The 22369-nt window shown below is 40.5% G+C and overlaps 1 protein-coding gene across 1 annotated transcript in view; it reads left to right on the top strand.

The window, feature by feature from the left end:
• LOC138143850 (gamma-aminobutyric acid receptor subunit rho-2) overlaps nt 1-22369 on the top strand; it is a 71464-nt gene that overhangs the window by 24634 nt on the left and 24461 nt on the right. The window contains exons 3-6 of the mRNA XM_069065128.1: nt 11060-11127; nt 15540-15763; nt 17948-18030; nt 18238-18378. Of these exons, the coding sequence (XP_068921229.1) occupies nt 11060-11127; nt 15540-15763; nt 17948-18030; nt 18238-18378 (516 nt within the window). The remainder of the gene's footprint in view (nt 1-11059; nt 11128-15539; nt 15764-17947; nt 18031-18237; nt 18379-22369) is intronic.

The following is a 22369-nucleotide window of genomic DNA, read 5'->3' as shown; positions in this document are numbered from 1 at the left end:
CCTTCCTTCCTTCCTTCCTTCCTTCCTTCCTTCCTTCCTTCCTTCCTCATGAGTCATTGTGGCATAGTAAAAAGACCACTGGATTTTTGAGTTAGAGAATTTGGGTTAAAATCTCAACTCTGCTATTTACTGTCTATGTGGATCTTAGGTAGACTTTAATCTTCTGGAGCCTCAGTCTCCTTGTTTTTAAAAGGGAAGAAATGGGATTTGTATTACAACTCTCAGACAGTTGTTGTGCAGAGCAAAGTGGATAATGTTTATAAAGGTCACTGCAAAATACCACATGAATAAGAGCTATTGTTACTACTCCTGAAATATAATTTCCCCCCCCTTTGATTCCCACTTAAATGTTTCCCATCATACAGACCCCCTCCAGTGTGTAGATTATTCAAGAGTAAGTATTCTTGTTATGCAGTGACACTCCATCATTTCTTTGTCTAACGTGTTTTTTTCCTAAGAGCATATTATTACCTTTTCAAATTCCAGTCATGTGTCACATCCTAGACAATATCAGTGATAAGTATGAGGTAAAAGTGACCTCCATGTTTTAAGATCTTTAGTTCAATGTCATGTATTACATATACTTCGTCCATTTGCATAGAGACATCTGAGCCCATCAGTAAAGTTAGTATTCCTGATTTAGGACTTTGCCTCTTGTGAATTACTGGATGTCTCCTTCATTTTTAGTTTAAGGTACTTTTTATCAGGTATATAAGTCTCTAGACAAACATATCCTCTTGGCCTCTCTGTTACATTCTAAAGCTGGCTATAAGACCATTATTTCTTTAGCCCTGGTCTATAATTCCAAATTCCATTCTGTGATACCATCAAGATGTTTACTTCCTTGAATAAGACATTCTACCTCCTGCCTCCAGACATTTTCACTGGATGTCCCTGATGCATGGGGTGCTCTCCCCCCTCATCTCCATCTCTTTACTTTCCTTGCTTCCTTCAAATTTCAACTAAAATCCTACCTTCTACAGGAAACTTTTCCCAATACCTCTCAGTTCTATGCCTTCACTGTAAGATTATCTCCAGTTTATCCTGTAATATATCTTGTTGGTATATAGTTGCTTACATGTTGTCTCCTCCACTAAACTGTGGGCTCCTTGAGAACAGGGATTGTCTTTCATCTCTCTTTCTGTCCCCAATACCTGGCCCAGTGTCTGGCACATAGTAGACACTTAATACATGTTTATTAACTGGTTTCCCATGTCTCATTTTCCCTTTTGAGGCTCATAGCAGAAATTTTGGAAACACTATTTTTGTCCCTAAAACCTTTAGTTTCTTGTCCAAGACTCCATCTGTAGAAGTGCCTTTCTGGGTTTCTTTTGGTGGTTTAATTTATCCCCATATGAATCACCAGAAGCGGGTAGTGATCAGTAAGTTTGCCAAGTCTCAGAAGGCTCCCCACAATGTCTCAGATACACTCTGTAGTCAGTATATCCCCCATTATTTACGTCAGGTTGACATATGGTTGCATTTTGTACCCTAACCACCGTGACTTACTGCTTTTTTCAGTAATCAGTACTGTGTATTTTCTCATATCCCAGAACCTGTCAATCTTCATCATCATTCAGTTAGTAAATGAATGAAAAAGAATTTGTTAAGATTTTACAGTGTATTGATGGGGTGATGCGACCTGGACTTCTAAAAGGAAAAGGCCTTGTCTCTGAAAGCAGCCCAATCCCTGAACTTTCCCACACATTTCAGTAGCCTAGATTACTAGAGTTTCTCCTGAGGCATCTGGCTAATCCCAACCCACCTAGATACTCAATAGTCCTTTCACTGTGGCTCCCCTGTCCTAGCCTAGAACACTTAATTCCTTTCACCCCTGGCTATTTACCCTCCTTAATCCCATCCAAATGTTCTCGAAGTCTTTTTTTTTTGTAAGCATTAGTCTCACTCACATTAAATTGCAGATTTGCCTGGAATCTACCCTGCTCCTATTGGCATTACAATAAACCTTGCTACCTTGCTTAGAGGAAGGCTTGAGTGCTTGAATTCTTTCCAGGCAGACTCACCCTGTACCCTGCCTGATATTTCAAGGTTCCCAGCAACCCCAAACTGCAGCAGTATCAATCACTATGCTAAATACTAGGGGCACAAATAGAAAAAGTGAAATAGCCCCATCTCTTAGGTAACCCGCTGCTCTAGTTGGGGGAGAAAATACATAAAATAAAGGTCAGCTGCAGGGCAGAGGCTTGGAAGTTCTATGTGTACAGAAGCAGGGTGGATAGCAAGGTCCAGATCTTAGATTATATAAGTAGATCAGATGACAGTGCTGAGGGTTTGGAGGCTGAATTACAGGGCAGAGGGTAAGGCTTAGTGGTCCTCTATCTCACTATAAGGAATAGATTTAGTGATTCCTGTCTCATCTTAGTAGTATGAGAAGCCAAGCATCATAGCTAATAATAATAGTAGTAATAATAACTAGCATATGTTTAGCACACTATGTGCCAGGCACTTTACAAATATTATCTCATTTGGGAGGTAGGAAACTGAGGCACACCAAGGTTAAATGACTTGCCCAGGACACACTACTACTAAGTGTTTGAAGTCTGATTTGAGTTCAGGTCTCCCTGACTTCAGGGTCAGTGGCTTTATCTACTGAGATATCTAGCTGTCACGTAGTTGAATTCTAGGTGGCTAGGGTTGGGGAACAGGGAAAGGGGAAGGTATGGAGGAAGAGGTCCTAATGGTAGAGAGTTTTGCTGATACCCAGTCATCCAGGATGGGTTCTATGGATCGTGAGAAACTCATTTGTTCTTAGTATCTAGCTAAGCATCTTCTCTCTATGGAAAACCCCAAATTTACTATAGCCCTAAAGGTTCAATGTTTCTTCTTTTTCCCCTTCCTTCTCAGTGACATATTTTTTCTGTGTTCCAACAAACATGGATTTGTTTGTTTGCCTCCTCAGATTTGTTTTATTCTTTAACTCAAATTATCTCTTCAAGGAACACTTCATTTTCCTTGATAGATGTGTATTCCGCCACCCCTTCTACCTCCTCATCCACCACAGAGACAAACCTACATTTTTTTGTACATTGTGTTGCTTCTTGGCAGTAGCAGAAACACAAATAAGGGGCGTCCCAAAGGTTTTAGTGCTGTTTTAAGTTATTAAGGTTCAAAATTGCACTAAGTTTTTAGACACCCTGCATGGTAACAATCTCTCAACATCACTGCAACATTGACCTTCCCCCTCCTCCTCTACCCTGTAACTAGTAAAATTAAGTTTTCTGTGACTCTTGCTGCTAATGCTGCAGCAAACACTTGCTCATTGTGGGATGGGGGTGGAGAGCCTGGTACAGGGGGTTTTTCTTTTCCATCTTCATTCTTGGGTTTTCCTTTGGACTCTCCCCCCAAAGCTTTCCTGACCTATTTGTCACTATTTCCCCCAAGATCCAATTTGAGTAGCAATTAGCAGATTTCTAGCAACTCTTGGGCAAATAAAACTACCTTCTCTGAAAGTCTTCTGAGAAGTAAAGTTGTTTGCCCAAGGCCACACACCTAGCAGATGGCTTTATCTTTTCACTGGGCATGTCCCAAACCTACAATGAAAAAGGCATTTCTACTTGCTGGTATGGGCACTGTGGGTCATATTTCTTTGTATCCCCCACGGTGCCTAGAACAATGCTAGGCATGTGGCAGGCACTCAATTTCTATTAATAACCAGTAAAAATAGCCCTGGGGAAGTTAGGTGGACAGAGCCACTGGCTCTAGATCAAGAAGCCTCTTCTTTCTGAGTTCAAATCTGGCTTTGGACACTTACTACCTGTGTGACCCCAAGCAAGTCATTTAATTCTGTTTACCTCATTTCTTTTTTTTTTTTTTTTTTTTTTGCTTTATGGAGGGCAGTTGGGGTTAAGTGATTTGCCCAAGGTCACATGGCTAATTTTTTTGTGTTGTGTCTGAGGCTGGATTTGAACTCAGGTCCTCCTGACTTCAGGACCGGTGCTCTAGTCACTGTGCCACCTAGCCACCCCCTACCTCATTTCTTAATCTGTAAAATAATCTGGAGAAGGAAATGGCAAACCACTCCAGTACCTTTGCCAAGAAAACCCCAAAAGGGGTCACAAAGAGTCAGACATGACTGAAATAACTGAACAACAAGAAGAAGAGCCCTGGCATTGGAGTTACAAGTGAAAATCTCAGTTTTTCTGCATATTCATAGGATATTGGGCAAATTCCTTCACCTTTCTGGGTCTTGGTTCCCTTATCTATAAAATGAAGGGACTAGACTAGGTGACCTGTAAGACCCTGCTTCTAGCTATACATCTATGTCCTATGAAATGAGCACAAAACTTACTTTCTTCTGTGATGTCGTATTCCTGGATTCTGCCAAAGCAATTCACGGCTTTATTCCTAGTGAAATGTGAGGAATAATGAAGGACTTCTGACTTTGCATCTAATATTTGGTTGGATTTTCGTGACAAGCCTAATACTTTCTTGACTTTAAGAAGTCTAAGTCTGTATTTAAAATTCATTCTTTGTAACTGCTTGTTGGGTGTCTAGGACATAAATCCAGAGGTGACAGTGCATATATCCCTAAGATCCAAGGCTGCTCTGGGTTTCTTGATATTTCGTCTTAGCTGTTCCTGATGAGATATTTGAACTCTTAAACATCCTTGAGTCTGACACCAAGTTTCATGTTCTTTGAATAATTAAAATGGAGAACTTGTTGCAATCTCGTATACACTTGATTCCTGCTTTTCTTCATCATTATTATCTTGTGCCCTTTCTTCCATAAGTATTTTGTTGCATCACTGGATATTCTGGATCTTAAAGACAGACTTTGTTTTCTCTGAGCTAGGTAGGACAATGGATAGCACACCAGCCCTGGAGTCAGGAGGATCTGAGTTCAAATGTGGCCTCCGATACTTGATGCTTACTGTGTGACACTGGGCAAGTCACTAACATCCTGATTGCCTTGCCAAAAAAAAATTGATCCTGTATCATTTTCTTGTTGATCCTATTTGCAATTAATTGAGTTTATCCTGTTACTACTTAAGTCATAGCTCTTTGTCTCTGAACTTTGAGTTCAGAGTTCAGCTGGCCTGTGATGAATTGAGTTTAAAAGTCTAGTTCTTCTTGCCTCAAGGAATTTTGCTAATTTTGGAGAATGTGTGTGAAAGAAAGGAACTCAGGCCCCCATATCTTTGTTCTACCAAGCTGGCCTTCAAGGATGTCTGGTTTGGTATCCAAAAGTCAGGGGTGCTCTCACCTGGACTCAAATAATGAGCACTTCTCAGTCTCTTGAAAGAAAAAGGGGCTCATTGCTAGCCTCCCTGTAAAGGGAATGTAAATTTATGTTGTTGCCATCTTTCTAAGATTGTAATTTGTAAGATCTTCTCTTCCCCTAGGCCCTTTGATAGGCTTAAGTGCACCTGGAGCCTGTGGTGGGAGGCTTGTTTTTCAGGAGATATTTTGTGATTGGGCAGTGGGTCAAGAGGGTTGTTACATTCCCTGACCCAGGAGAAGACTATATAAATCCTGATGTGAGGCTTTGTTTTAGGGCTCACTTTGAGAAGTGTTGTATGATTTGACCAGACGAGACTGGTCCCCCGGCTTTGAAAAACCCAGATGCTAATGCTTCCCTCTCTGGTAACTGACTAGGTATGGATGTAATGGTTGGACAGTTGGAGGCCTGTCTGCTTGATCTGTTTGTTTCTCTGTCTTCTTGTAATTTCTGCTTGTAACCTCTGTATGCTCTGAAGTTTGGGGTGCTGACTTCTTCCCCTGAACTAGGTAAATGATATGTTTGATTAAAGCAAGATTTTTAACCCATTTTGAGTTGCTTTCCTTTAGAAAAGCAGATCTAGGAACCTGTGTTGGCAGTCATCCTGGGGACGTTGGGGTGCTTGCTGCTACACTCCCTTACCACACTTCCAACTAATCATGTTATTCTCTGCACCTCTGCTTTGTAACCAGTCAGCTGCCCTCAATCCCAGGATGTCATCTACCACGTTCTGTTCTTTGTTTTTTATTCCCCCAAACCTATATAATGGGAACTGTCCCCTTGCTTGGTGTCTTTGGTATAAATGGAGGTGAATCATTGACCCATTTATTGACAGCTAGCATGCCCCTGCTATTAAATATTATCTTGTACAGAGATCTGCCTCAGTTTACCCTTTTGTTCCAATTCCAGTTGCAACACCATCAAAATTTATGCCATTATAGATTTAGATGTAGAAGGAATTTTTCTACAACGTCACATTGCCTATTTGAGAGTAACCAAGAAAAGGAGCATCAGCCCTCATGTCCAGAGCCTAACAGAAAAGCTTAGCCTGAGTTTGTCTATATGGGGCTCAGTTTCCTTATCTGTAAAATGAAGGACTTGGACTGGTTTTAAATCTTACTATGATCTTGTGAGCTTCTGTTTGGTTTGGGAAGAAGAGAATCCTTGCTGTAGTCTTATGCATATATTTTCTTATCTTTGTTATATAGGAAAGAGTAGTAGGTAAAAAGTTTGGTTATAGAAAGGAGCAAATAAATTGGAACAAGCATCACACAAAGTATGAACAACTTCTCTGTTACTTTTGTATATCTCTGTACCTTGTCCATAAAGAATATGGCTGCCAGCATGGTGTGATGAAAAGAGCATTGGGTTTGGAGTCTGAAGATCTGGTGTGACCTTGGACAAGTTGTGTAATTTTGTGGTGTAGTAGATAGAGCTCTGGGCCTGGAGTCAGGAAGACCTGAGTTCAAATCTGGCCTTAGACACTAACTAGCTGTGTGACCCTGGACTAGTCACTTAACCTTCTTTGCTTCAGTTTCCTCATCTGTTAAATGAGTTGGAGAAGGAAATGGCAAACTACTCCAGTTTCTTTACCAGAAAAACCCCAAATGGGGTCATAGAGAGTTGGACACAACTGAAAACAACTAAACAATAAACCCATAAAAAAGATCTCTTCTGGTTCTAAATAAGATAATATTTGTAAAGCACTTAGCACAGTGCCTGGAACATAGTAGGTGCTTAATAAATGTTTATTCTTCTCTCCCCTCCTCCATGATCTTGGAAACACACAGCAGCACCTTTAAGGAATAATTTAATAAAATAATGGCAACATAAATTTTTTTTTTAGAGACAATCTGGGCTAAGTGACTTGCCCATTGTCACAAGCTAGTGTTTGAGGCTGGATTTGAATTCAGATCTTCCTGATGCCGGAGCTGGTTGCACTATCTACTGCTCCACCTAGCTGACCCGGGCAATACTAGTTTTGATGGTGTGGGTCATTATGTTTATCACATCTATTGGGACGCAGAACTGATCATGTGATTTCACCTTACTTATTTTTTTTTGTTCCTTCCCTACCTTTAAATATCTTAAATTGACACTACCACTCCCAGTCCCTGTGACTTTACTTACTAAAATAACTTTCCAGGCCCAACCCTTCACTGGCTTCCAGGTTGACATCAATTACCAGCCATCAACTCTAGGGACCAGGGGGAAATCTGACTAAAGTTCATAGGGAGTATCCATGCTAAATAACATAAACAATAACTGATACCAAAGCCTGGGTCTTCTGAGATCCCAAGTTTGATCTAATGTATGCCAAGTGGGCATTTGGGCACTAGTATGTAGGTGAAGGTACAGAGAAAAGAGAATTCTCTGGGCCTTGGGAGAATTTGGCTGCCCCTTGCAAAGGATTATGGGGAAATAGGGACAGAATTTATAGAGGATCAAGATAAAAGTAAGGAATCTAAAAGGCACTCAGCAACCAAGCCCATCTGGAATGTCCATTGTTTGTCATCTATCTTTTCCTGATCACCACAAATTAAATCTTTCCTCACTTGAAAAGAAGTGGGAATTGGACCCTTTTACAAGGACATAGGTCTTGAGTAAGCAGGCCCTAGCCTTTGAATACTGCAGTGTTCACAATCATCAGTAAGTTAGGTAAAGATGAACATGGAGTGGGAGAATTCCTTTGGTGTTGGAGGCTGTCCTGATGGATTCAACAGTCATTTTGTTTCCCCTTATATGACTCCTGCTCTTCCCTTTAGGGGGCCTAGTTTGGCCAACCTATATCACTAAGTAATTTAAACAACTTTGTCCAGTTGGCTCCAGGGGTACTCAGAGATCAAAAAGGAAAATTAGAGAGCAAACCCATGGCAGGGCATGAGTAGGAATATTACTACCTGGATAATGGAGGCAAAATGGGTATCAGACGTCCACAACAGTTCCACAGAAGTTCCACAACTTCCATAAACCAAGTGCATAATGGGGTTAGGGACCTGCCTGGATGTATGAGGCATGATATGCTCTAGACTTTTCTTAAGGAAAATCTAGTAAGAGGGGGAAACTCTGGAATAGAAATAAACTGGTCTGGCCGTGTGTTTTGAATTGTAGTTCATTCAGCCATGATGGGAACTTTAAAGAAAGGCTCATGTCATAGAACTAGTTCCCTTGGAAATGGAAAAATAGATGCTGTCTTTTGGGACCTGAGAAGACTGCAGCTAAGCTAAGGTGACCTTGGCGGGGGGGAGGGAGGGATACTATGCAGAACAGATAAAGAGGGCTGATAATAATATTAATAACAATAATAATATCAATTAACATTTATATAGTTCTTTGAAGTTTCAAAGCACTTTACAAATGTTAGTTCATTTGATCTTAACAACAACCCAGTAAGAGAGGTTCTATTATTATCCCCATTTTACAGGTGAGGAAACTGAGGCACAGAGTGGTTAAATGACTTGTCTAGCGTCGAGAAGCTAGTAAGTATCTGAGATGGTATTTGAACTCAGGTCTTCCTGACTCCTAATCCTACACTCTATCCAATATACCACCTAGTTGCTTCATCACCTGATACCATTGTTGGAAAAAAGTGATGATTGAACAATGTTTTTACTGGTTAGAACTGGAATTGTGATGGGGATTGCTCCTAGACTGGAGGTAGTGATTTGTTGAGGTCACCACCACCTTTTCTGCTGGGAGGTACAGAGAATAGTCGGTAGAATGAGGAGTGAGTGACACTGTGTGAGCTGAGCAAGGAACACCAGTGATGAGCAACCATGAGACAGAGACACCAGGAGCAATACTAGTTAAGGGCCTAGCCACAAAGTGACGGGAAATAACTGAGATGGATAGACCTGGGTGCTAATGCTGTGAGCATTTTGAGTGAATCCTAATTGTTTCTTCTCCCCCGCAAACAAATGTGGTCTTTCTTGAGCCTTGGGAACATGCCTGATATTGAACTTGTCATCTCCCCAACCTCAGCCAGATCCCACTCCCACCTTCACTGTCTCTGCCAATGACACTGTTACTCTCTCAGTCACCCATGCTGAAGGGGCTCAGAGAAACCTGGGCTAAGAGTGGTAAGAGGGGCAGAGGTTAATGAGATCTGACTCTGGATCCTTTTCACTTGGAAGTCTTACAGGGGGAGGGGGAGGGGGAGGGGGAGAGGGAGAGGGAGAGGGAGAGAGAGAAAGCTCTTGTGCTTGAGTTCTTGAAGGTGGGGGTAGAAGTGAAAGGAACTCAGGAGACACCTACTGTTCTTAAATAGGATTGGTAACACCCTCTTCTTCTGTCTCCTAGCAGCATCCAGGATAAACTTTGAGAGACAGAGAAAAAACCATTCTCTTCAAATTAATTCACAACAAAATATAAATGATAAGTTAGCAAGTGTAGGGGCAGCTAGGTAGTGCAGTGAGTAGAGGACCGACCCTGGAGTCAGGAGGACCTGAGTTCAAATATGACCTCAGACACTTAACACTTACTAGCCTTGTGACCTTGGGCAAGTCACTTAACCCCAATTGTCCTACCCTCCTCCTCCAAAAAGCAAAAAAACATACAAAAAAAAAGTTAGCAAGTGTTGGTTGCTGTCCTTTGTTCTCGAAGAGAACTAAAATGACATCATTATTCGAGAGTCAAGTTTCAGTGTGTCCAACTGTGGCTGATCAGACCAATAGGAGCTTCAAATGTTCTTCCACAGGTCAGGCACAAATAGTTCATGTGAATATTTGGAGTATATTCTCTAAATTGGCACATCTCGCGTTTCTTTTGAACAACTTCAATTCTGCTTTGCTCATTCATACAGCACCTTCTCTGATGTGGGCATCCCATGCTGAGTGGTCCTGTGCCAGTGTCTCCCATGTCACACAATCAATTCCAAAGTTCTTCAGGAAGAGCTTGAGAGTGTCCGTGTATTGCTTTTTCTGAGTGTGATCACTTGTCCTGTGTGAGTTCTCAATGAAATAGGGTTTTTTGGCAATCAAATAATAAGTTAGCAAGTGTAACAGGACACAAAATGTGTTTTTATAACCCCTGGTTTACTGTCCCCACTCAGAAAATAAGGGAACTTTTCTATCAGATATTGGACCAGCAGATAGAGTGCTGGGTCTGGAGTCAGAAAGATTCCTCTTTCTGAGTTCAAATCTGGTCTCAGTCACTTACTGCCTGTGTGACCCTGGGCAAGCCATTTAACCCTGCTTGCCTCAGTTTCCTCATCTGGAAAGTAAGCTGGAGAAGGAAATGGCAAACCTCTCCAGTATCTTTGCCAAGAAAATCTCCAAATCCCAAATGGGATCATGAAGAGTTGGAAATGACTGAAACGACTGAACAACAACAAAACTAACTGATATTTCCTAACGGGCCACCAGTTACCCTTTGCAAACAAGTCACTTAGCCTCTCTTTGCCTCAATTTCCTCATCTGTAAAATGGAGATCATAATAGCAACTACCTCCAAGGGTTATTGTGAGGCTCGAGATCAAATGACATAATTATTGTAAGGCACTTAACACAGTGCCTGGCACATACCAAATATCTACATATATATACATATTTATGTGAGTGTGTATATTTGTGTATATATGTATGTGTATATATGTACATATATTATGATTCTGACCACAGTACCTTAATAATATAATCACTAACTATGAAAACCAATCAGAGAATTCAGAATGAGGAATCTTTTTTCCTTTAAATCCATCATGAAGTGGCCTCAGATTCAGCTAAGTACCAGAAACACTAATGGAAAAAGTCACTTAGTAAGTGTGGCACATGGTTATAAAAGAATAGTCCTTAAACAGTTTAGTTTTGTTTTTCTTCTGCAGGCCCTGCAATTCCTGTTGGCGTGGATGTGCAGGTGGAAAGCTTGGACAGTATCTCAGAGGTGGATATGGTATGTAACTATAACACAATGCTAGTCTTGCACGGTCAGTGAGGAATCTAATGCTCAAATGGTATTATAAAGGCCTGTATAACTGGAGGCAGCACTGCCATTTGTCCACATTGTGCATCTGGGCAGGGAAATGGGTACTTGAAGGTGACAAACACTGTATAATGGAAAGAAACCTGGATTTGGAATCACAAATCTTTCAAATTTCAAATCTGCCATTGGACACAAGTGATTTAATCTCTCCAAGCCTCAGTTTCCTCATCTATAAAATGGGGATAGGATTTAGAACCATGAGGGACCCAAGAGATCATCTCCTTTAAACCCTTCATTTTATGGATGAGAACAGTAAGGTCCAGAGAGGTGAAAAGAGACTTGTCCAAGGTCACACAGGTAGTGAAATGTCAAAATCAGGATCTGAACCCAGGTCTTTCCATTACAGGGTGCCTCCACAAATTTTCATTTCCCTGTTGTAATCATTTTCACATGGCTGTCCCCCAAGCTTGGAATTCTCTCCCTCTTCATCTCTATTCTTCTGGCTTCCCTGGCTTCTTTCAAATCCCAGCTAAAGTCTCACTTTCTACAAGAAGCCTTTCCTGTTCTCCTTAATGCTAGTACCTTTCCTCTGTTGATTATATCCAATTTATCCAGTATTCATTTTGCTTGTGCATCATCATTTTCATGTTATGTCCCTGCATTAGACAGAGTTTCTAGAGGTCAGGGACTATTTTTTGTCTTTTTTTGGTATCTCAAACACTTAGCACAATTCTTGGTCCATAGTAGGAGCTTAATAGATGCTTGTTGACTGACTGATTGACTGCAAAGCCAGGGCTCTTTCCATTGCACCATGCTTCACTCTTTGTACAATATGTGTTGCAATAAAAATCTGAAGTAAAGAGAAAATGAGGTGTAATTTATTAGCAAGACTAGCAATTGCCAATAAAAGGGGCTCAAGCCCCTTAATGGACAGGCAAAGCAACTCTTTTATAGAGTTGGTTGGTTACATAAAGTGCCAGCGATTCAAACGAAACCAAGTTTGAATTGTGTTTGCTTTGCTGTGAAGATGGAAGGTGGGCTTATGTTTAGCTTGACTCAGAGAGGGGATTTCCAGGCTCCAGGGCAACCAGGTAAAACATAGAGTTGACTCATGTTTCCTGAAAAGTCTCATGTTGGGCAAACATACTGTGACTAGGTTGACTTGTGGTCTTCCTTTTTCCTCCCTCCCCCATTCCTTGGTGAACAAAAACTTACGGATTTTGAGTCTTTGTGGTCAGGTCGTAGCCTTTATGAACAGGGAAAATAAAGTCTTACAAACTCTACTACTGAGGCCTATACAATCAAGTCTAAGTTTGAGCCATAAATATTGATTCCAGTAATTAGATACAATTCTTAACTGATAATAAACAATAGAATATAGAATAGGGTGTCAGTTTTCAATTTCACACATTGCTCACAGCATTGCCAGGAGGAAACCTCTTTGTAAGCTCAGTAGGAACTTGAGCTCTGCTTGCTTTCATTTGAAGTTAGCTCAAAGTTCTATGTCTGTTGAAGGCTCTGTTTGCTGTCCTTCTCCCATTCCAAGATGGCACAGAGGTTTTTGCATGGTCTGGTGCTAGGTGACTAACCCCCACCCCCTCCAGGAAACACATAGCACATGTTTGAGAGAGGTATAAAAGGGAGAGGCATAGGGGTCTGTAGGAATCTGGAATTCAAAGTGCTAGACCATTTGTAATACTCTGGTTTAGTCTTCTGCCTTGAGCTGGGGGAAAGTATGTCGGAACTGGGCCTGGCCTGACTTTTTTCAGTCTCCATTCACTTTGGGAATTCAGGTGTAGACATATATCTAGTGGTTGGAATCTTTATTTAACAGGCCTCATATAAACCTACCTTCTGGGGGGTACTTCTGGACCCAGAGGAACAATTCAGGTGGACTATATCCTGATGCTTGGACTGACCTCACTAGACCCAAAGCTGGATCCAGTTCTCTATACCTGAGGTGCCCCACAGCTAGTGTATGACCATTCACATGCAAGGGGATCTGTGATCAGTGGCACCAGGAATGACTTCTGTTGGAATGTGAAAGAGCTGTAAGGGATGTTTGATCATACCTAAAAAGAGGCATCTATTGTTGTGGTGGTCATTACTTTTTAAGAGTATAAGTTTCCCTGCAAAGATTGATGTTCCTAAGTAAAACTGCAATACTACTAAGGTTTATCTTCAGGGTCACCCATCTCCCTTCTTTTCTGTCTCCTTCCCCCTTCTCTAGTGTGTTCTCTCTTCTCTTTATATCTCACTCCTCAAGGTGTTTGGTGTCCTCCTATCTACGCCCCTTATCAAAAACTTACTCATGAGAGATGCTATTATCATATACATCTCAATATGGCTCTAAGTCAATGTGTTACTTCGCTGGGGGGCATTTGTATATTAAGCCTTATCTGTAAAGGGTAGACTATAAACTCCTTGAGGGCAGGTACTATGTAGTTAAAAAAAATTTTTTTTTGGAACCTAGGTCAGTGTTGTACACATCTTGGTACCTAACAAATTTTTGTTCGATCATACAGGAAGCATTGAGTGCTATGTGCTAGCCATTGTGCTGGGGCCCTGGGAGGAGAAAGAGAAGAATCCCTGCCCTGGAGCAGTTTATAGTCTAGGAGTATGCAAAATAGATGTGACATGGATATAGATAAAATAACTTGGGGAGAAAGACACTACTAGCTGGAGTGAGGGACAGTAAATCAGGAAAGGCAGGTGACATTTAAGCAGAGCCTTGAAGGAAACTAGGGATTCTCAGAGGTTCATTTGAGAAGGACGTATGTTCTAGGCATGGAGCACAGCCAGGAAAAAGACAAAGAGATAGGAGATAAGTACTGTGTGCGTGAGGATCGCCAAAAGTCCAGTTTGGCTAAACTCTAGAGAGCAAGAATGGGAATAATGTATAATAAGGCTGGAAAGGTAAGTTGGGGTTGGGTGGTGGAGGGCTTTTGTTTATTCACTATTAAAACATTTCACATGATTGGGGAAGGGGAATGAGAGGGAGAAAATTTAGAACTCAAAATCTTATGTAAGGGAATGTTGAAAACTAAAAATTAATTAATTAATTAATTAAACAACAACATTTCAGACATCAGCCAAGCAAGTGGGAGGAGATATTTTGGGGGCTGGAGTGTGGATCCTTCATAAAGCATCTGAAATCACACTAAGTAGGCAACTGACTATTCTTCCTAAGGGGAAATAAGGCCAGCTCTATTGTGTGCCCTGTCAGACAATGCTGCACCTTCTTCCTTTTTAAAAATATTTTTTCAAATAATTTATTGATTTTCCCTCACTGTCAGCCTCTTCCTGTTGGGTCTGGAGTTATTCCTTCTTTTTTTCCCCTTTTGACCTCGGAACTGTCCCATAGAAAGAAACACTCTTGTCTCACATTGTTGCAGACCTGCTCATAATCTTTGGGGAGGTTCTGTATAACTGGAAGTCATACTTCTAGGGTCATATTTTTAAGGGTGTCCTTAAAAACAGGGAGGCTGGTGGGTTATATGTGAGTTCAGGATGCTGAATTCTTTGTTGTTTTTGGGTCGTTTGAGTCATGTCTGACTCTTCATAATTCCTTTAGGGGTTTTCTTGGCAAAGATACTGGAGTAGTTTGTCATTTCCTTCTCCAGCTCATTTTCCAGATGAGGAAACTGAGGCAAACAGGGTTAAGTGACTTGACCAGTAAGTGACTGAAGTCAGATTTGAGCTCATGACAATGAGTCATCCTGAATCTTTATTTTCCTTCAGAGTCCAGACTTCCACAGGGGCCTTTTCTGATTCAACAGTTGTTAGTACTGTGTATCTCTTGAAATTATCTTGTATTATTTCGTTTGTTTTTATTCCTCTGTTTGCATGTTGTATCTCTTCAGTACAGCGTGTCCCTAAAGTCTGGATACATAGGAAATCTCATTAACTATGCATATTTTCAAGAAATAAATGAAATTTTAAACAACATTTTATTTCATTAACATAAATTTTAGCCATGACAATTTCATATGGAATAAAAGCTTTCATTAGCTATTGGAGACTATTTTCCATGTTAATGAGATTAATTTAATTAAATTAATTAATAAGATTTTTATGTCTCCTATGTCTTCCTCTGAAATCTCATTTATGCTAATTAAATAAAATGTTGTCAAAAATTTCATTAATTTCATTTCTTGAAAATATGCATAATGAGATTTCCTGTGTGTCCAGACTTTAGGGACACTTTTAGGGATGCTTGCATTCTAGAATACAAGCTTTCTAAGGACAGCAGCTGTTGCATTTACATCTGTAATCCCAGTGTTTAGCACAGTGCTTGGCATATGGTGGGCACTTAATGAATGTTGTTTAATTGGATTGAATTGAAGTCATTGCCTAGAATCCTTTCCTTCTTCCTCCTGCAGGATTTTACAATGACTCTGTACCTGAGGCATTACTGGAAGGATGAACGCCTCTCCTTTCCCAGTACCACTAACAAAAGCATGACATTTGATGGGAGGCTAGTGAAGAAAATCTGGGTCCCAGATGTCTTCTTTGTTCATTCCAAAAGGTCATTCACTCATGACACCACAACTGATAACATCATGCTCAGGGTGTTCCCAGATGGTCATGTTCTTTACAGCATGAGGTAAGGCACCCCGTCCAACTGTGTTTTCCCTACAGCACCACCTGGAGTTCTTTTAGCTATTACAATCCCTCTGAGCTGATAAGCAACATCTCCTAGGGGTTAGAGAACTGGCCAGGCTTCAGAGAAAAGTCATGTAAGCCAAAGAGGTTCCTGGATAAGCCAGAGAGATGCAGACTAGAAAGATGAACTTGTTCAAGGTGGGTTGGATAAATCTGTGCTAGGTTATTGAAGGGAAGTCCCTAGTGTAACACTAGTGGTGGCTACTGTGAAGAACAGAGTCATCTGTCACTACCTGACTCTTTCTTCCCCTTTTCTCTCCTGGATAGGGGGCAGAGCTGACTCATTTCTATCTCCTTCCTGGGGAGTGGGAGGAAGAGTTGGTTTAGGGCATTGTCTTTTCTCCAGTTATTACTTTCTCCTCCTTAATTCTTTCTCTTTGAATACTTAATCAGCCACAAACCTTATTATAGCAGTTAGCTCGCTTTTTAGCATAGGGACAATATAAAGTTCTCAAGTCTATGTGATCCCTTTCTCTGTTTTATTAATTTTTGTCAGAAGAAAAGTTATGGAAATCACAATAGCTTAGAGTGAGTAATTTCCTAACATTCAGACACAGTTTTGGCTCTTTGCCCTGATTTTAATTTTTTCTTATCTCTAGCTAACTTCTGGCCTCTTTATATTTGAGGAAAAAAACAGGAAACGAGAACTATTTAGGTAAAATAAATAGCAGAGTAAATTATTATCACATATCTCTGTTCTTTTGAAGTTGAAGTTATGGAGACCAAGTCTACCTCCTCTCTCTTTGGTTCCATTGTTGGGGTCAGAGTACTAGTTTGAATGAAGCAGTACTGTGAACAATTGGCATTTTTCACAGTTTTGCTTAAGCAGGCATTCAGAGAATTCTGGAAGGACCAGGCAGATCCACAGACAAACTATCACTACAAGTCCATGGTTGTGGCTTTTGTTCAGCATTCCATTTAGGTATAAACAGTATTGTGTAGTGAATAGTGTGCTAGCTAAGTAGGATTGGCATGGGAAAGGTCTGGGTTCAGATCCTAATTCTGATACTTATTAGCTTTGTGACCCTGGGCAGGTCAAGGTCACTTAATAGCTAAATAACCTAATATTTAGCTTTGAAATCATAGATTCAAAAGAGGTCCTAATTTTTATTTTGTAACTAAGGAGAAACAGGAGAATGTAGGGATTTAGGTCCATGTCTTATGAGGATCAGTGGAAGGACCTGGGAAAGTTTAGCATGGGGATGAGAAGACTCAGGGGACATGGCAGCTGTCAAGCATTGGAAGACCTGTTGTGTGGAGGAAGGATTAGATTTATTCTGTTTAGCCCCAGAGAATAGAGTCAGGAGAAATGGGTAGAAAAAGCAAAGGGGCTAATTTAGACTTGATACAACTAAAAACTTCTTAATTTTTGTTGTTATTTAGTCTTTTTTCAGTCATGTTCAGCTCTTTGTGACCCCATTTGGGGTCTTCGATTTCCTTCTACATCTTATTTTACAGATGAGGAAACTAAGGCAAACAGGGTTAAGTGACTAATCCAGAGTCATACAGCTAGTAAGTGTCTAAGGCCAGATTTGAACTCCGGAAGATGAATCTTCCTGACTCCACGCCTGGTGCTCTATCCATTGGACCACCCAGCTGTCCCCTTCTTAACAATTAGACTTGGTCAATAGTAGATCAGGCTGCTTTGAAAAATGGTAGCTTCCCTCTTCTTAGAGGTTGTCAAAAAGAAACTGGAAACTTCTATAATGTGTGTAGAGTATAAGATGTATGGAAATTCCTTTCCTAAAAGGCAGTAGAGATTCCTTTTGTTGACCCTTGAACTCCTATTTGACTTTTAAATTCTGTGATTCTGTGAGAATAGGGAGCATACGTAAGTAAAGCACTTACTCTAAATGACGTGGTAAGTTAGTGGTAAAGACCCACAGACTATGGCAAATTATTTCATTAATAGAAGGTTTGTGTGTGTGGTTTTAACATTCCCAGGTCTGCAAACCACCGTAATGTATATACTAGGTTTTGAAACCTTTTAAGAAAGTAAAGAGATGGCCTTCCTCCCCATAATCCCCTTGTTCTATCCATGGTAAGAGTTAAAAAACCAAAACAAACAAAACAACTCTTAAAAAAAACCAATATCCCCATTTTTTGTTTGTTTTTAATTCTCTAGGATTACAGTCACTGCAATGTGCAACATGGACTTCAGTCACTTTCCCTTGGACTCACAGACGTGCTCCTTGGAGCTAGAAAGCTGTAAGTGATTTCCTTATCTTAAATTACAGGTCTTCCTTCACCTTATGACTTCCATGCCTTTTGTAACTTTCTGGCAGCCACCAGTTTAATGTGACCTGCCAGCAAGAAGCAGTTTGGTCCATGTTTGGTCCATGTTTTGTCCGTTGCATGATTCTGGTTTGAAAACAAGGGAGTCAAATTTCCTCTCTTCCCTCCTCTCTCTCTAAGATGCATACACAGATGAAGATCTGATGTTGTACTGGAAGAATGGAGATGAATCCCTGAAAACAGATGAGAAGATTTCTCTGTCACAGTTTCTGATTCACAAGTTTCACACGACGTCCAGACTGGCTTTCTACAGCAGTACAGGTATCATTATCTCTGCCACTGCCCAGCAGAATGCAAGGGAAAGAAAACAAATGAGAATGATTCCCCAGTTTACCTCTGCTAAGTAACATGGAGTCTGCAGTTTGGGATGGCAGAGAGATCCTAAACATCTTATTACTAGCTCTTCCTTTATTCACTGACTATCACCAGGCTAAGATCAGTCAGAACTTCCAGGCCTGAGACCAACAAACACAAAGAAACTTTTTTAGGAGGGATGAGTGCTAGATCTGGAGGGAAAGGACCTCAGTAGAAAGTCAGGCCCGGCCACCTACTAACTTTCCAAGTCGCCTTGGGTAAGTCACTAAACTTCTCTCAGACTCAGTTTAATCATCTATAAACTGAGGGGGATTACAATAGAGATAAAATCCCTTCCTACTTTCATCCACTCTAGTGCCGGCCCTCATAATCTCATGCCTTGATTATTGCAATAGCCTGGTGGTGGGTCTGCCTACCTCAAGCCTCTCCCCTTTCCAATTTATCCTCCATTTAGCCCCCAAAATGATTTATACTAAAATGCAGGTCTGATTATGTCACTCACCACTCTCCCCCCTCCCCCCCACATACACACACACACACACACACACACACACACTATCTGCTGGCTCTATTGGCAAATACAAAATGCTCTGTTTGACATTTAAAGCCGTTCATAACTCAGCCCTCTCCTACATTTCCAGTTTTCTTACAAATTTCTCCCAATACATACTGTTCAATCCAGTGACAATGACCTCTTGTCTATTCCATAAATAGTATATTATCACCATTTTACAGATGAGCAAAGTGAGGTAAACAGAGGTTAAGCAACTTGCCCAGGGTTCCACAGCTAGTAAGTGACTGAGGCCAGACTTGAATTCAGGTCTTCCTGACTCCAGGCCCAGTTAATTGTTCCAAAATTCCCCTTTCACTTTTTTTCCTCAACCTCTTTTTTATAGAATTCCAAAATATCAGAGTTAGGAGGACCTTAGGGACCATCTGATCCAAAGTGTTCCCATATAGGATTCCCTTCTATAACTACCCCGAAAAGTGGCCATCTGAGAATTCTGTAGCAATAGACCAGTGGAGGCAGCTACAGTTCAGTGGAATGGTTGAAGACTGCCTTGGGCGGGGGAGGAACAGTTTCATTCTCTTTTTTTTCCCCACCATGAACCTCCCTCCCACTTTTATCCCCTGCAGAGATGGCCCATCTTTAGTGTCCCTTTGTAGCACACTCTGTTCTTTCACTCTGGTATCTGATAGCCTCCCCTACTCTATTCTTGGCAAGTCCCAAACCCTTACAGTACTCTTTTGAGATCCCTACTGCATTATAGAGTTGTTTTTTTTGGTCTTCTCTCTTTCACTAACCTTTCATTGAGGGTTTTCAGTGATCTCAAATGCAGTGTGCTTGGTTTGCTTTTCTCTTCCAATGAGTTACTCTATACCCCGGCAAGCCAGCCATCACAGTGTCACCCAGAAGTTCTCAATGGCCTCTTTTGGGACACTTGGTGCTCATTTTTACAGTTCCTGGATTTGAGCCCCATGTCTCTAAGGCAATTATCACCCTTGGCACCATAGCACTAAGACAAGGGTATTAGGAGAGCTCATAAAGGTAGTTCTCATTCCCTCCAGAGAAAGGCACCATGAAAGTCCAAAGATCAGTGGTATTACACAGAATCACAGAACCCTATAGCCATAAAGGGACAGAGGCCATTGCATCCATTTATTTCAGTGCTACCCACTTCGGACAAGTGGGAAGAAAGGGGAATAATTAGGATGAACTGACTTTATGGAGTAAAGAATGAAGGGTAAATGCTCCAAGAAATATACCTTGAGTTCACTCACCTGCTTGAATATAGCCTCATGCTAACCTTGGTTGTTTTGTTGTTGTTGTTTAGTCATTTACAGTCAAATTCGACTCTTAGAGACCCTTTTGGAATTTTCTTGGCGAAGATACTAGAGGCTTGTTATTTCCTTCACCAGCTCATCTTGTAGATGAGGAGCTAAGGCAAACAGGATTAAGTGACTTGCGTAGGGTCATACAGCTAGTAAATGTCTAAGACCAGATTTGAACTCATGTCTTCCTGACTCTAGGGCTGGCACTCTGTCCTCTATGCCACCTAGCTGCCCCCATACTAACCTACCCCCATTAAAATCACCTCCTGTGTTTGAACAAACACTGAAGCATGCAGCTAGAAATATTACTAGGGCAAAGTGGTTGAGACTTTGCCTCAGGCACCAACATCTAGGGGGAAAACTTACTTCCTTTACCTGTAAGTTCTCTTCCATGAAGCCTTCCCCCTCTATTTCAGAAGATTTATATTTCCCTTCTCCTAAAGCACTTATTGTCTATGATGCTTTTCCTTAATTAAAAAGGACTAGACCTGTTTCATCATAAGTATTATGTAATAAATGTTAAAAATATTTCACTTTAAGTATAATGAGGTAGCTAGGTAGCACAGTAGATATGGCATTGGACTAGGAATCAAGAAGAACTAAATTAAATCCATCCTTAGATACTTACTAGATGTGTGACCGTGGTCACTGCCTCTGTCTGCCTCAGTTTCCTCATCTGTAAAATGGGGATAATAATAGCATCTACCTCAGAGGTTTTCAAATTTATTTGGCCTACCACCTGCTTTTCAAAAAAAAAATTACTCAGTACCCCCCTGGAGATCTACTTTCTTTAACCTTTTAATGTTTTTTTTCTTTGAAAAAAATTTACATCATTTAATATATAAAATGTATTTTTTAAAATGATGCATCTTAAATTTAATAATTTATTGTAAATTTGTGGTTTTTTTCCTGCATTGAAATTTTGATGATGCGATATTGCATCATGTAACTATATAGTATCATATTGTCACCTTCCTTTCCCACTTCTACTTCAGTGAGATAGAAACTTTCCTGAAAAGATATCATATAAACAAAGGATTAGATTCAGGATCATAGTTTTAGAGCCCAGAAGAGACTTTAGAGGCTGCCTAGTCCAGCTCCCAATTTTGCTGAGAAGAGCTAAGTCATTCACAGTTGATCATCATACAATATTGTTGTTACTGTGTATAATGGTCTCTTGGTTGTGCTCATTTCACTTTGCATCAGTTCATGTAAGTCTTTCCAGGTTTTCCTGAAATCCATCTGCTCATCATTTCTTATAGGGCAGTTGCACTCATATACCACAGTTTGTTCAGTCATTCCCAACTAATGAGCTGTCCCTCAATTTCTAATTTTTTGCCACCACATTTGTAGCTGCTATAAATACTTTTGTACGTGCAGGTCCTTTTCCCTTTTTCATGATCTCTTTGGGATACAGACCTAGTAGTGGTACTGTTGGATCACAAGGGGGATCACAGTTTGCTTGCCCTTTGGGCATAGTTCTTTGGAACTTTGCTCTGCAAAATGCCTACCTCCTAATTTTACAGATGATAAGGCACAGAGGATTTAAATGGAGCTCCTCTGCCTCCAAAAGCAAGTGTTCTTTCTAGCTCTAGAGAGGAAAAAGTAGGAGTAACAAGTGAAAGTTTCAGAGAAAAAAAATTCAGCTAAATATGAGGAAATACAGGAGGTTATGCATTCTCCATTAGTGGAGAATTACCCCAAATCGGGGCTGGATGACTGCTCAATGGAAACGTTGAAGAGAGGATTCTCATTCAGGTATAAAGTGACCTTGGAGGTCCCTTCCATCTCTAAGATTCATTGATGGTTGGTGATATTTGCTATTTCTTCATTTTTTCAGATATTACCAGACATAACCTGGCATCTCCCCCAATTTAGCATATTACTTGAGTATAGTATGTAGAGTTAGATAATATAAATTGAGTTAATAGATTTATGAAAGCCAGCTATGAGTTCATAATAAGAAGCATTTTGTCTTCTTTGAAACATCTATAACTATATGTCTATTTTTTTGGACTTGTGATTTAATTAGTTTAAATCTATATTGAACTGAAATAATTTCTATAACTATCAACCTCTGAAATCCTAATGGATATCTATACTT

Source organism: Petaurus breviceps, unplaced genomic scaffold, assembly GCF_028583685.1.
Source record: "Petaurus breviceps papuanus isolate PSGF00001 unplaced genomic scaffold, PetGlider_PUasm1.0 90667, whole genome shotgun sequence".
Lineage (NCBI taxonomy): Eukaryota > Metazoa > Chordata > Mammalia > Diprotodontia > Petauridae > Petaurus > Petaurus breviceps.
Note: the sequence above shows the minus strand (reverse complement) of the source record. Positions and strands in the feature narration are given on the sequence as shown.